Below are 12,927 nucleotides of genomic sequence, written 5' to 3'. Positions count from 1 at the left end.
TTCCTTTCGAAATTCTTCCCATTCCCATCCGTGAGAAAAAACGCTAAACTGAGCGCAACCTATTACATCTCAAAACAAAACAGTACAACTTTAATCTCCCTTCCCCGTTGTATGTTCGCCAGTCATACAATAACGTTGCACACGCAGGGTATGTTATGGTACATCACATTATGTTTACAGTACATGCCTGGTATCCGTTCTGTGGCTGGAATCAAGGCCAGGAAGCAGCTTGCGCCTCAATATGTCCTTGCCCGACTTCACGCCGTCTGATGCGGCAGCAAAACCACGCATGCTGTTCTTATTTATATCTCAAAAAGTAATTGTCGGATTCTGAAAATACTTACATATTTGAACTTGTACGCAGTTGATCTTTAAGGCCAGCTGTATGAATGTGTGCCGTTCCATTTAAAAATATGGAGTTAGTATCAATATCTCGGTTATTAATCACCCTTGAGACTAATTAGCACGTTATTTTACAAGGCCCTGGGTACCATTTAGGAATATGAAAACAGAATGCCGAGATCTTTAATGGTTTAGAAGTTATTTCTGTGTAACATGTTAGGTGAATAAGCCTGTATGTTGCGTATGTATGGTCATTGGCTGCAATAAATATTTGATTAATATTTTCTAGTCTACCCACTGCTTACCAGTTAATAGGTTAACTTTGAGAGCACCTGAGCAGGACGAATAAAATTTGCTATAATTCTATTCGTCCTTATTTTAGCCTTATAGACACTCAGAGATGTGTCCAGCGATATTTGATTGAGATTTTATATGTCTCGGAAGTACCTTATTGCCGCTATTGTTCTCGTAATCCTTTTAATCAATTTGCCTTTGGTTTCTTTGCATTCCGTAGCTACTTTTTTTGGCCCCTTTTAACCCTCATGGAAGAATGATTCCCATTTCTGTATAGAAGGCTATGAGTAGTAGTGCTGCCCAACCTTGATGTCTTCTAAACAAAAATCTATGGACTTTGTACCCGAACCGGCTGATTTACTATTCGTTATTACTGTGCTTGGCGATATTGATTTGTGCATGTAGACAGTGTAACATGTGGCTCTTCGCGTAAAGTATTTCCAGCGGAACGAATCCTTTTATCATGGAAGTGAAGGATGGGGTTTGTCTTTTTAAACGATTCGTATCGCTTCACAAATCTCAGCTTGAGTCATCCGGAGTACCAGGACATTTCTGGGAAATACTGAGTAAGAAGCTTATTAACCAAGCGCTTGATGCTGGAGATACGTTTTCAATCTTAAAAATTGAATACGATGGTGAATATGAAGACAGTGTACCCCAAAATAAGGTGGTAGTATCTTGTGAAGGTGGTGTCAAGAAAGATGACCCTAAACACATTTATTTGATCGATCATGCATGGACTTTCAGTGTCGATAAGGCTCGAGATCATCTGAGAGAAATTCCAGGATTAGGACAGAGAATGGCCAAGATGATGAACATACCTTGCAGCGAGGATGAAGAGATCCCCTCAGATGATCTTATAGAAGCGGTTTTCAATGAGATGTGGAGGTATAGTCAGACGTATGCTGTGGGAGCTATTTCCGATGTAGAAGACCGTTTACCAATTTGGTATATCATGGATGAATTTGGTTCAGCTATTCAACATTCCAATGATCCAACTTTTAGAACCATTCCCCTTATTTACCTACCTGAAGGAGTGACATACACTCTCCTTTTCCCAATAAAGGATGTACCAAAAGGAGGTGAGGTTACTAGAGATTATGTGGAAGGACCTTTTCATGATGAACTTACACGAAAAGCATTATTACTACCGTGGATACCAGCATCATTTGCATCTGTAAGCTTCAAGCAAGAAGAGCCTGGAGAAGCATATTTCTTAGAAGGACATGTTGCAGAATCTCTTCCAAATTTAGGAAATTTTGTTAATCTTCAGCCTGAGAACCGGGAGAAATTAACTGTCTTTGCTGAATATAAATATATCCACAATTATTTAACACATCCAAGATTTGTAATCACAGAAGACGAAAATTCTGCAGACATATTATGGTACACCAAACATTTTAAATGTTATGAGGAATTTAGTGAAGTATTTCCTGATAAATATGTAAATCAGTTTCCATACGAACATGTTATCACTGTGAAAGATCTGTTGAGTATTGTATGTCGTCGCAAGGCTGAAGGTACTGAAGGATATAATATGGAAACTTTGGAAACTCAACCATTGTGGCTTCCTACTACTTTTAATTTGACAACTGAACTTCCCAAATTTGTTAGTTACTACCAGCATCGAAAAATCAAAGGTTTAGATAATCATTGGATTTGCAAACCATTCAATCTTGCAAGAGGTTTAGACACGCACATCACCAGCAACTTGAACTATATTGTGCGATTGCCATGTACTGGTCCTAAAATAGCTCAGAAGTACATTGAAGACCCAGTGCTTTTTCATCGTCCTGAAATAGGTGAGGTTAAGTTTGATATAAGGTATGTCCTATTGTTGAAATCTGTTTCACCACTGGAGGCTTATGCTTATAAGAACTTCTTCCTTCGCTTTGCTAACCTTCCATTTGAACTGAAAGATTTTGAGAATTATGAAAAACATTTTACTGTAATGAACTATAGTGACACTGCAGTTCTTTGTCAAATGCTTTGTGATGAATTTATTAAAAAATTTGAATGCCAATACAGTTCTAAATGGAAAGATGTCGAAGACAAAATATTCACTATGTTGCGGGAAATGTTTGAAGCTGCTGTCAGTAAAGACCCTTCCTGTGGAATTGCTCAGAGTCCACAGTCTCGAGCTGTATATGCTGCTGACATCATGTTGGCATGGAAAACCAATGATAAGGGAGAGCGAGATATTCAACCTAAGTTACTGGAAGTCAATTGGACCCCTGATTGCCAGAGAGCTTGCGTATACTATCCAGATTTCTATAATGACATATTTGGGTTATTATTTTTGAATGAAGTGAAAGATGATGTTTTCCAGTTGTTGTAAACTGGTTTTATTGGATCTGGCTAATAAATAATATTTTTTAACACATATAATTTATCAGGTCCCTATTTCAGTTTGGGATTAAAACATGCCATTCATACGGTAAGAAAGAAAATATATTATCTGGTACTCATTTTATTAAGTGAAGCCATTTAAAAAATGATTTACCTTGAATCATCTGTTTATCTTGTTATCTGTGACGTACCTATATTATTCTACTGTAGTTGAAACATGGGTAATTTTATCAGCAGAAAGCTATACCTATGATATTTCCTTATCCAGATTCTTAGAAGTCCGTTCTTTAAACAAGACTTTCTTACAATTTGTTTCTGAGCATTATACACAATACTTCACAATATTCTTACCAAAAGTGAATTGAAACATGAGTGCAGTACCGTATAAAAATATTTTTATACAAAACGAACATAAAAGCACAGTAACTAATTTTCATTTGCAATTCACTAGTTATTAACTAAACTGCAATTGTAATCAGTATTATCACGAATGGAAGAATAAGAATGCTGAAAACTAAAGAATTGTAAATATGTTACATGTTTTGGTTTGTTAATGCATGAGGGAATATGCATGATAATGAGACTTGCAGTGCTGTGAAGCTGGTCGATTCTTTCCTGCCACTTTCAAATAGCGAAGGAAGAAATTATTTGCTGAATATATATATTTTGTCGTGTACTGTATCTGTTTACACAGTATGCTGAACTGAGTGGCTCTGATAGAGAGCTGGCTTTCTGAGCCCAGATTGGTGGGTTCAGTTCTGGCTCAGTCTGATGGTATTTGAAGGTGCTCAAATGTGCTGACCTCTAGTTGGTAGCTTTGCTAACACATGAGAGAATTCCTGTGGGACAAAATTTCCAGCTCCTCAGGTCTCTAAAAACTGCAGAAGTAGTTAGTTGGACATAAAACCAATTATTATTATTATTATTATTATTATTATTATTATAGGTACATATAGTATTTCAATATTCCTGAAAATGTTACAACCAAGCTCAATAGCTGCAGTCGCTTAAGTGCGGCCAGTATCCATTATTCGGGAGATAGTGGGTTCGAGCCCCACCATTGGCAGACGTGAAGATGCTTTTCTGTGGTTTCCCATTTTTATACCAGGCAAATGCTGGGGCTGTACTTTAATTAAGGCCATGGCTGCTTCCTTCCACTCCTAGCCCTTTCCTGTCCCGTCGTCGCCATAAGACATATCTGTGTCGGTCCGGCGTAAAGCAACTTGTAAAAAAAAAAAAAAAAAATGTAAATGTTACCAGAGATCATTCTAGAATTGTAAATTATTGACTGCAAATGATATCTTTTGAATGGCTATATGTAATATAATGTAAGCTAGGTGATTATTATTATTATTATTATTATTATTATTATTATTATTATTATATGGTTGCACTAATTTAAATGATTAAATGGCAGAGGAATTGATCGTATTAAGGGCTATGGATGGTGTTGCAACTAAAAGGATGGATTGTTTTTTTTTATTGTGCCATACAATCTAGCTTTCTGCTAATGAAGGAAAACTTATTTTTAAATTTCTGTAACTTCCCTTATCCAAAGTGTTATACAGCATGATGTTCCTAAGGTTGATATGTTAACTACTCTTTTATGTTGTGAATCTGAATGTGCTATAGACCTCATCAGTCAACATATTCTTACATATAGACTAGCTGGGGCCTCATCCTGTGATCAAGTATGCTAAAATCAGGTTATACAGATTGTGAATAATGTGATGGATCAATTGTTTTATGAGCTGACTGTTTATCAAATCATGGAAGAAAAAGAATATGAACTTTAATCCTTGTGTTAAATATTGCAATGCATATACGTCAAATGTTCATCTAATGTGCACAGATTTCCATTTTATATTATATATAAAATTTAAATTGTGAATGTTGTAAGTGTATGTAAATTTGAGCAGCTATATATGCTTTTCCTCCTCATGTCCAATGCCAAAGCAGTATTTTAATATGTGACATATAACTTAAATGTCAAACACCATGATTTTTGAGGCAAAAATGGAGAATTTGTTTCAAGTTAATAGTTCATTTGTTACAACTTATATGTAGTAAAGTAAATCAAAGTTATTTCCGTACAGGCCATGAAGACCCCTGGAGGGGTGGAATGTAAAGGCTTCCACTATCTGTAACTTCGGCACTTGGTGGGGTAGAGTTATTAGCTGTACGCCCGGCCGCCTTTACCTCCAAGAATTAATCTGGTACTCACTTTTATTGTAGGCTGAGTGCACCTCAGGACCATATGCACCTCCGGAAGAGGAAATCTTGTTTCTTAATTTTTTCGGCTTCCTGATGGAGAATCAAACCCACGTCCTTCTGGGTGAACTGACCACTTGTATATAGGTATTAGTTGTTTCACCATTGCTTTCCCATGTTGGTGAGGGTCGGCGGAGCCTCAATGCCTTAGCTGAGGGTTTAAGACCAGAAGCCCTTCATGCTACCACACACTGGTTCTAGTGAAAATCCTACCTGAAGTCTCCGGATCTAACCTCTGCATGCAGGGGCTGGGCGTCGAGTGACTAGGTCACTGTGCCGTCATGTCCCCAAGTTGGTTATAGCCATGCTGTGCTCAGTTACTTTCCGGCAAGAATACAATACTGATCACTTGGTGATGATGAGTGGGAGTACTTGGTTGTTGTTCTTCGTTGATTTTCTACAGCAGCGTAGCTGTAGTTACCTGTAATATTGGACAGAGCATAACATATTTCACTATGTTAATGTAATGCACAAGTGCCTGATCAGAGAAAGCAACTTTTATATAAATGGAGAGAGCATATGTGAGGTTGATATAAAATTAAGAAAGGATTAAGCGATATATAGGAACACGTAATAAGATAAACAGGTCAGCATTGGAAGAGGGATGAGTAGGAAAGAGGCAAGGACAAATGTGAAAACGTAAAAGGACAAGGACATGCTCCACATCTTCATACACTACGTCTTCAAATATACAGTCTGTCTCCTCATCAATTCTAGTTCTCAGACCCTGACAAGCTCATTCTACTTCCCAGATTCATCAGGAGGGTGGGCTGTGTTTCTAGCCTTTTACCACATGTGTTCATCTTTATGTTATGTTTCTTTCCTTTTTTTCTGCGTTTATCCAGCTTTCTTCTAAAGATCTTCTACACTTCCCACATCAAGACTGACGATCTGTTAAGATGTCCCCTCAGTGAGTGGTTGATGCTTGCCTTTCTGATGAAGGTGGAAAGCAGAAGCAAGCTCATCAGCAGCTGAGAAGAAATGGATGCGGAGGAATTGGGGTTGATGAGGATTTGAAGATGGCAGTATATGAGGATGTGACCTTGTCCTTTTGTATTTTCATGTTTGTCCTTTTTTATTGCTCCTTCTTTCGCTGCCGACCTGACAGTGAGTAGAGCCTATTATGTGTTGCTGTAGGCCTATATGTTCCTTTCTATAACTTATTTTGTATGTACTTATGTTTGTGAGCAATTCAAATATAATTGCTTTATATTTATTGTAATATGCTGCAAATGTTAGCTGTTGTTATTTGCTTATGCTCAGCATTGCTCAACTGCTTGGAACATATTCTCCGGTTATGCCTGTATACAATATGTGTACCTAATTTTGTGAAAATATCTCAAAATAGCTGTGACGGGATTAGACCATATTTCCGCTGTAATTGTGTTCTTAAAGTTAGAGAGGCAAATTTGATATGAAAATATACTTGTGTTCGGTGCCTGTTCATATACAAAAGTGTAGAAGACGTATATGTGGAGTGTTATGACTAATTGTTAGTATTGTTAATATGTTGTTAGTCCATAATTATCATTGCCTTATGGACACTTTTTGCCTACCATCAGTTAAAATCTCCATGTTATTTATTGACTATGATGCATAATGTATTAGTTAAAAATATCAAATTTAGTTGTGTTTCCCAGATTTCCCCTCCTCTTTATTCCTTTTATTCCATGATGAAAGAGTTTTGCTTAGCATTAATATGCTGTGAATCTAAAATCAGCATGTTTTTATAGGCACTCTTCAAGAAGGTCAAGTATCAAGAAGGAGCAGGAGCGAAAACAAGGATGAAGTAAGCCATTACAGGAGAGAGAAATTGTTTGGCTACTGTGTAGTCATTCAAGGACATAATATGCCTTATTAATTACAGTAGAAATATTCAATGTGTTGTACACAAAAATTAATTGTTATAGCCTGTTTTCTTGTAATGCAGTATATTGCCTCATCAGTCACATTCAGAAAAAAGAACACTGATTTATAAATATGGTCTATAATATAATTATTATAATGATAAAACATAAAATTACCAGATGAGTTGGCCTTGTGGTTAGGGGCGCGTGGCTGTGAGCTTGCATTCGGGAGATAGTGGGTTCGAATCCCATTGTCGGCAGCCCTGAAGATGGTTTTCCATGGTTTCCCATTTTCACACCAGGCAAATGCTGGGGCTGTACCTTAATTAAGGCCACCGTCGCTTCCTTCCAACTCCTGGGCCTTTCCTATCCCATCGTCACCATAAGACCTGTCTGTGTCAGTGAGACGTAAAGCCACTAGAAAAAAACAAAAAAAACAAAAAAAAAACAGCAAAACAGCAAACACAAAATTCAGAAAGGCCTCTGCTGAACTTAACAGGGGTTTCAGTTCTTTTTCTTTCTTTCCATTGTACACAGTCTTGTTGGAACTGATGACTCGTATGTCCCAATCATAATATAGGTTATCAGCCGTAGAGTCACGTTCATTTGAAATATCTGGTTAGCAGTTGACATACCTACTGAAATTATCTGATTATATTCTCTGAGGTAGATATCTACAGGCCACATGACTAGGCAACAGTCATTGTAGCAGGTCTGATGCTTTTTGGGAGCGCTCCAGCAGGTTTGTAGAAAGGGAGTGGAAGTATTTTCTGTTTGTTATCTTTGCTGATTAATTAACTCTTTACCTCTTTACTTCCTCTTTTCCATTTGCTTTACACAAACCAGTAAGTCTACCTGTCATTCTTGGTTATCAGTTTGCAGTAACATCGCTATTGTAAGCTTGGGTATTTCTGAGCAAACTTTCATATTCTGGTTTCTCAGGATTAATGGTTGAAGGAATTTAATTTGACCTCTTTATATGTTCATCTACGTCAAGTGACAGTCTCTTTGGGAAAAAAAAAAAAAAAAAAAAAGAAAAAGAAAAAAAATTTCTGTCAGGTTCATTGTGAAGTTTCTCCAGCTTCACGAAACTTTTGATAAAACTGTCTCAAATTTTGTGAGACAGAAGTTAAAATCTAAAGCAAACTTGCTTTCTGTTTCTTTTCCTCATGACAATAATATGAGAACTACTTTGTGGCTGATGGGTATTTTAAGATCAGAATTTAATGATCCCTAACTAATAGAGTTTCGTTCTTCCGTGAAGCTTTTGATGAAGAGAAGAAAAGACATTCTTAGGATGCTTTTATTTTTACACCCAAAATAAGAGTTTTTTCTGAACATTGCTCAGAGTTTATAAAAAGTTATTTCTGTATTGGTTGTGTCAACCCTAAGAAGGAAATGCAATGTTTAATTTTCCTTCAGGTCTGTCTGTATGCAGGTGCATCACGAGAAATGTCTAAACAGAATTAGTTGAAAATTGGTATGTAATGTTGGGGAATAAGGCACTACACTTCAGGCTATTTTATTCACATTGAGTGAAAAGGTAGTTTAGGGAAAGGCCTAAAATTTAATCTTCAAATTTCTTTGTTATGAGTAGTCATATTCATAAAGATGGTTTTCCGTGGTTTCCTATTTTCACACCAGGTAAATACTGTGGCTGCATCTTAATTAAGGCCACAAGTGTTTCCTTCCCACTCCTATCCCTTTCTTAACCCGTCATCTATGACCTATCTTTGTTGGAGCAACGTAAAGCAAATTGTAAAAACATAAAAATAAAAAATATCAGAAATATTATTATTGGTTCTATTGATAAATACTGCATATCAAAAGTTATAGAGAATACATTTTACAATAATTTAGGCCTATATCATGTAGTTTTACTGTACTGTCTGTGATAACAGAGATATTAATGAATTTAAACTTCCGTTGTTTGGTCCATATCAATGCTGAGAGCATTGCTAATGTGGAAATATTGTTCAGTCATGTTAAATGGCAATGGTTATTGTTTCTCTTGTGATTGTCTTAAGGTGAAAAACCATATGGTCATCACCCCATATTGACAAGAAAAATTCTGAAGATGACTATCAAAATGAGAAGAAGAAGAAAAGAACGTGAAGTAACGATCGCTTCAAGAATAAAACAAGTGGGAGGACGACATACTTTACATTGGATGCCCCAGTGTCACAGAGGTAGAAGGAAACTAAATGTACCAAGCTAAAGTGCGGCCAGTATCCAGTATTCGGGAGATAGTGGGTTCGAACCCCACTGTCAGCAGCCCTGAAGATGGTTTTCTGTGGTTTCCCCTTTTCACACCAGGCAAATGCTGGGGGTGTACCTTAATTAAGGCCATGGCAGCTTCCTTCCCACTCCTTGGCCTTTTCTTTCGCCATAAGACCTATCTGTGTCGGTGCGACGTAAAACAACTTGTAAAAAAAATGTGAAGGTCTACAATATTGAAAGTCCATAAAGTTGATCAGTAATCACATTGAAAATTGTTTTTTGAGATGTGCTTTGTCTCTTCTGCTGCCATTTATCTCTGACACATGGCATTACTGCTGCGTGCCACATGAGTTTAGGGAGTTACCTACCCGAGTAGAATAACCTGCCTGAATATTGGCAGGAAATAGCATGCCATTCTGCTGGTTCGTACATGTTGTGATAACTACTGGTATGTGACACTTCGCACTAACACGGCCAACCTGATTACATTTTTCACAACCTTCCAAATACTTTTGGAAATATTAATTCTATCTAAACTGTATATAATGACACTTATAAAATATCCAATTTATAATATTTTATGTTTCATACATTTTAAACTTACGAGATTCGTAAATTTAAAGACTTTATTGGCAAGTCCATCAATGGCAAGCAGCTGATGCGGGTAGCCTCTATTGTTCTGGTATGGTAATCAAGTAGTGAATAATGAAAGTGATTGTTGAGATTGTTTAAATAAGTGCAAATCTGCTCAGTCATTAGCCAGCATTGATCAGGAAGATAATGAAGATGACTACTGAAATGAGAAGGAAAAAGTTATCACTCCAAGAATGAGGTAAAAGGGGATCATAAGAGAGATCATTGCTCCATCACCGAGCTCTAAGAAAACAAAATGTGATGTCCATAAAACTTTTCAACTATAACATTACATTGACTCATTATTGTTAGTTGAGGTGTTCTGCACCCCAATTATACAAACAGTAACTTGTCAACAACAGATTCGACAGCTAGTTATTGGATATTCTTTATAAGATAGTGATTAGTTGTATGTCTCTGGGTAAGGTTGTATACATTTTCAGTATTGTGTCGTGTTGCACTGCAAATTGATAGTGGATATCACCCTGTGGAAACATTACAAAATTGTAACATTAGTGTAGCATACCTCCATGACACAATGTAGTGTTGGTGTGGCTATGATAAATTCAATTTTGAAGCAATACTGATAAACCAGACCCTTTTTTGTTGCCGAAGGCAAAAAACTGTGATCAGGAGCATAAGACTACACCAAAAGACTATTTCTCATTAGGAAGAGTAAAATTATCCCCAGGCTCTCTACTGTTAACCACAATTTAGGGGAAGGTGGGGGAATTCCACCACCAGTTAAATTTGAATAACCGCATGTCGAATGTGTGTGCGAATAAGCGTGATCTCTAGCGGATTATTACTGAAACACTGCAAGGTGTGTCAGTTTCCTGTAAGCAAATGTGTTTCTACTCAGAGATTAAAAGTTTAAAATCATCCTTTATCATCTTATTTTTGTGATGTCAAATAAACTGAAGTAAGGGTAGTTTGAATTAGCTATCGTCAAATTACGGTTATATTTTATAACAGTATGATCAATATTAAGTATTCACAGAATAAACCACACGTCTCACACACTGATTGACCTTATTATAACAAACAATCCGCAGAAAGTGGTAAAACATGGACAGCTTGCTGTACCAGGTATTTTGACCCACGATCTCATATACTTATGTTACTCTCTCAAGGCACCAAAGTACAAAACCAGGTACATAATGCAAAGGGACTTCAAGCATTTTAATACTGAGATAATACGAAATGAAGCATATCAATTGCCATGGAATGACATTCTACTGACTAATGACATTGATGATAAGGTTGACAGACTGAACTCTTTAATATTAGGACTGTATGACAAACACGCTCCGAAGAAGCAAATTCGAGTTTCTCACCCTTCGTCTCCTTGGCTAACAAATGAAATTAAGTCGGTCATGGCAAATCGTGATGCTTGGTATAGGCGATTTAGGCGAACTGAAAGCACTAGTGATTTCGAAAATTACCGTATTCTTCGAAATCAAGTTGAGAAAATTCATAACAGCAAGTATAAATATATTCAAGAGATAACAAACAGACGAAATTCAGCACTAATATGGAAACATTTGCATCAGATGGGTATAGGTCGCAGCCTGATCATGCAGACACCCAGTATACCACTTGATGATCTAAATTCTCATTTTACGAAAGCAGCATACACTAATAATGATATTACTGACAATAATGACTATGATGCTAACTATAGTAATAATAATCATCATCATCGACCAGTTGATGACCTAACTGATGATGATATTAACGCCATAAATGGTCATTCCCGAGTAAATCAAGTAAAATTCACTTTCAAAAAAGTTGGTGCGAACGATGTGAAGCGTGTAATTTACTCCCTCAAGTCAGATGCTCCGGGTAATGACGACATACCATTATCTTTTATAAAAAATATTATTGGTGCCATATTACCTATTCTGACGCATATATTTAATCATTGCCTCGTACAGGGAGTATTCCCAACTGTGTGGAAGCACGGTATCGTCATTCCTACTCCTAAGAAGAATTCTCCTAGTTTACCATCAGATTATCGCCCTATATCCATTCTCCCACCCCTTTCCAAAGTACTAGAACGCTTGGTACACGAACAAGTCCTCACTTACTTGACTAACTTCTCATTGCTTGACCCTTACCAATCTGGTTTCAAGAAAGGACACAGCACAACGACTGCCCTACTGAAAGTAACTGATGATATCCGACAGGCAATGGACACTCGACAAGTGACTGTACTGGTTCTACTTGATTTTTCTAGTGCTTTTGATACTGTTGTTCCTCAACTGCTACTTTCAAAATTGGATTCATTAAATTTCAGCAAGACGGCAATAAACTTTTTCAGTTCGTACTTCAAAAATCACCGTCAATGTGTCAAAGTAAATAATAGCAGATCTGAGTGGCTTAACAAACCCCTCGGTGTCCCCCAAGGGTCTGTACTTGGACCATTGCTGTTTGCAATTTACTTACATGATGTTGCCAAATCGATTATACATTGCAAGTTTCATCTTTATGCTGATGATCTGCAGATCTACTACCACTCAAGAACTGATAAAATTCAGAGTGCTGTAGAAAAAGTTAATGCTGATTTAAGTCTCGTAAGTAATTTTGCTTTGAGTAACAATCTCAAAATTAATCCTCTTAAAACGCAAGCAATAATCATTGGTACTTCGAAAAACTTACACGTCTTAAAACAATACAAAATTCCTCCTGTAGCACTAAACAGTACCATTATTCCATTTTGTGAAACAGTTATGAATCTTGGTGTGGCTATAAGCGAAACATTGAACTGGTCGCAACATGTGACGAAAGTGTGCCAAAAGGTATATCAAAGCCTGCATCCTCTGAAGCGGTTTAAAAATATATTTCCTTGGTCCTTGAAAATAAAGCTCATTTAATCACTCTTGTTTCCAATTCTCGAATACTGTGATACAGTTTTTATTGATATCAATAACGAGCAAAGCATGAGACTGCAACGTGCCCAAAATGCATG

The 12,927-nt window shown here is 36.9% G+C and overlaps 1 protein-coding gene across 2 annotated transcripts; it reads left to right on the top strand.

Moving 5' to 3' along the window:
- Positions 1-936: 936 nt before the first annotated feature.
- On the top strand, positions 937-8,917 carry TTLL12 (Tubulin tyrosine ligase-like 12). 2 transcript variants are annotated; one of them, XM_067135548.2, is made up of 2 exons: positions 937-2,438; positions 6,990-8,917. In XM_067135548.2, exons 1-2 carry the CDS (start codon positions 1,100-1,102, stop codon positions 7,115-7,117), a joined length of 1,467 nt encoding a protein of 488 aa, XP_066991649.1. In that variant the 5' UTR covers positions 937-1,099; the 3' UTR covers positions 7,118-8,917. The 2 variants fall into 2 exon arrangements, with proteins under 2 accessions (XP_066991649.1, XP_066991648.2); XM_067135547.2 differs by lacking the exon at positions 6,990-8,917 and having other exon boundaries at positions 937-3,024.
- The last annotated feature ends 4,010 nt before the right edge of the window (positions 8,918-12,927 follow it).

Source organism: Anabrus simplex, chromosome 1, assembly GCF_040414725.1.
Source record: "Anabrus simplex isolate iqAnaSimp1 chromosome 1, ASM4041472v1, whole genome shotgun sequence".
Lineage (NCBI taxonomy): Eukaryota > Metazoa > Arthropoda > Insecta > Orthoptera > Tettigoniidae > Anabrus > Anabrus simplex.
Note: the sequence above shows the minus strand (reverse complement) of the source record. Positions and strands in the feature narration are given on the sequence as shown.

What these genes read in the sequence shown, in the direction of transcription:
- TTLL12 (XM_067135547.2), top strand. Translation starts at nt 1,100, where the DNA reads ATGGAAGTGAAGGATGGGGTTTGTCTTTTTAAACGATTCGTATCGCTT.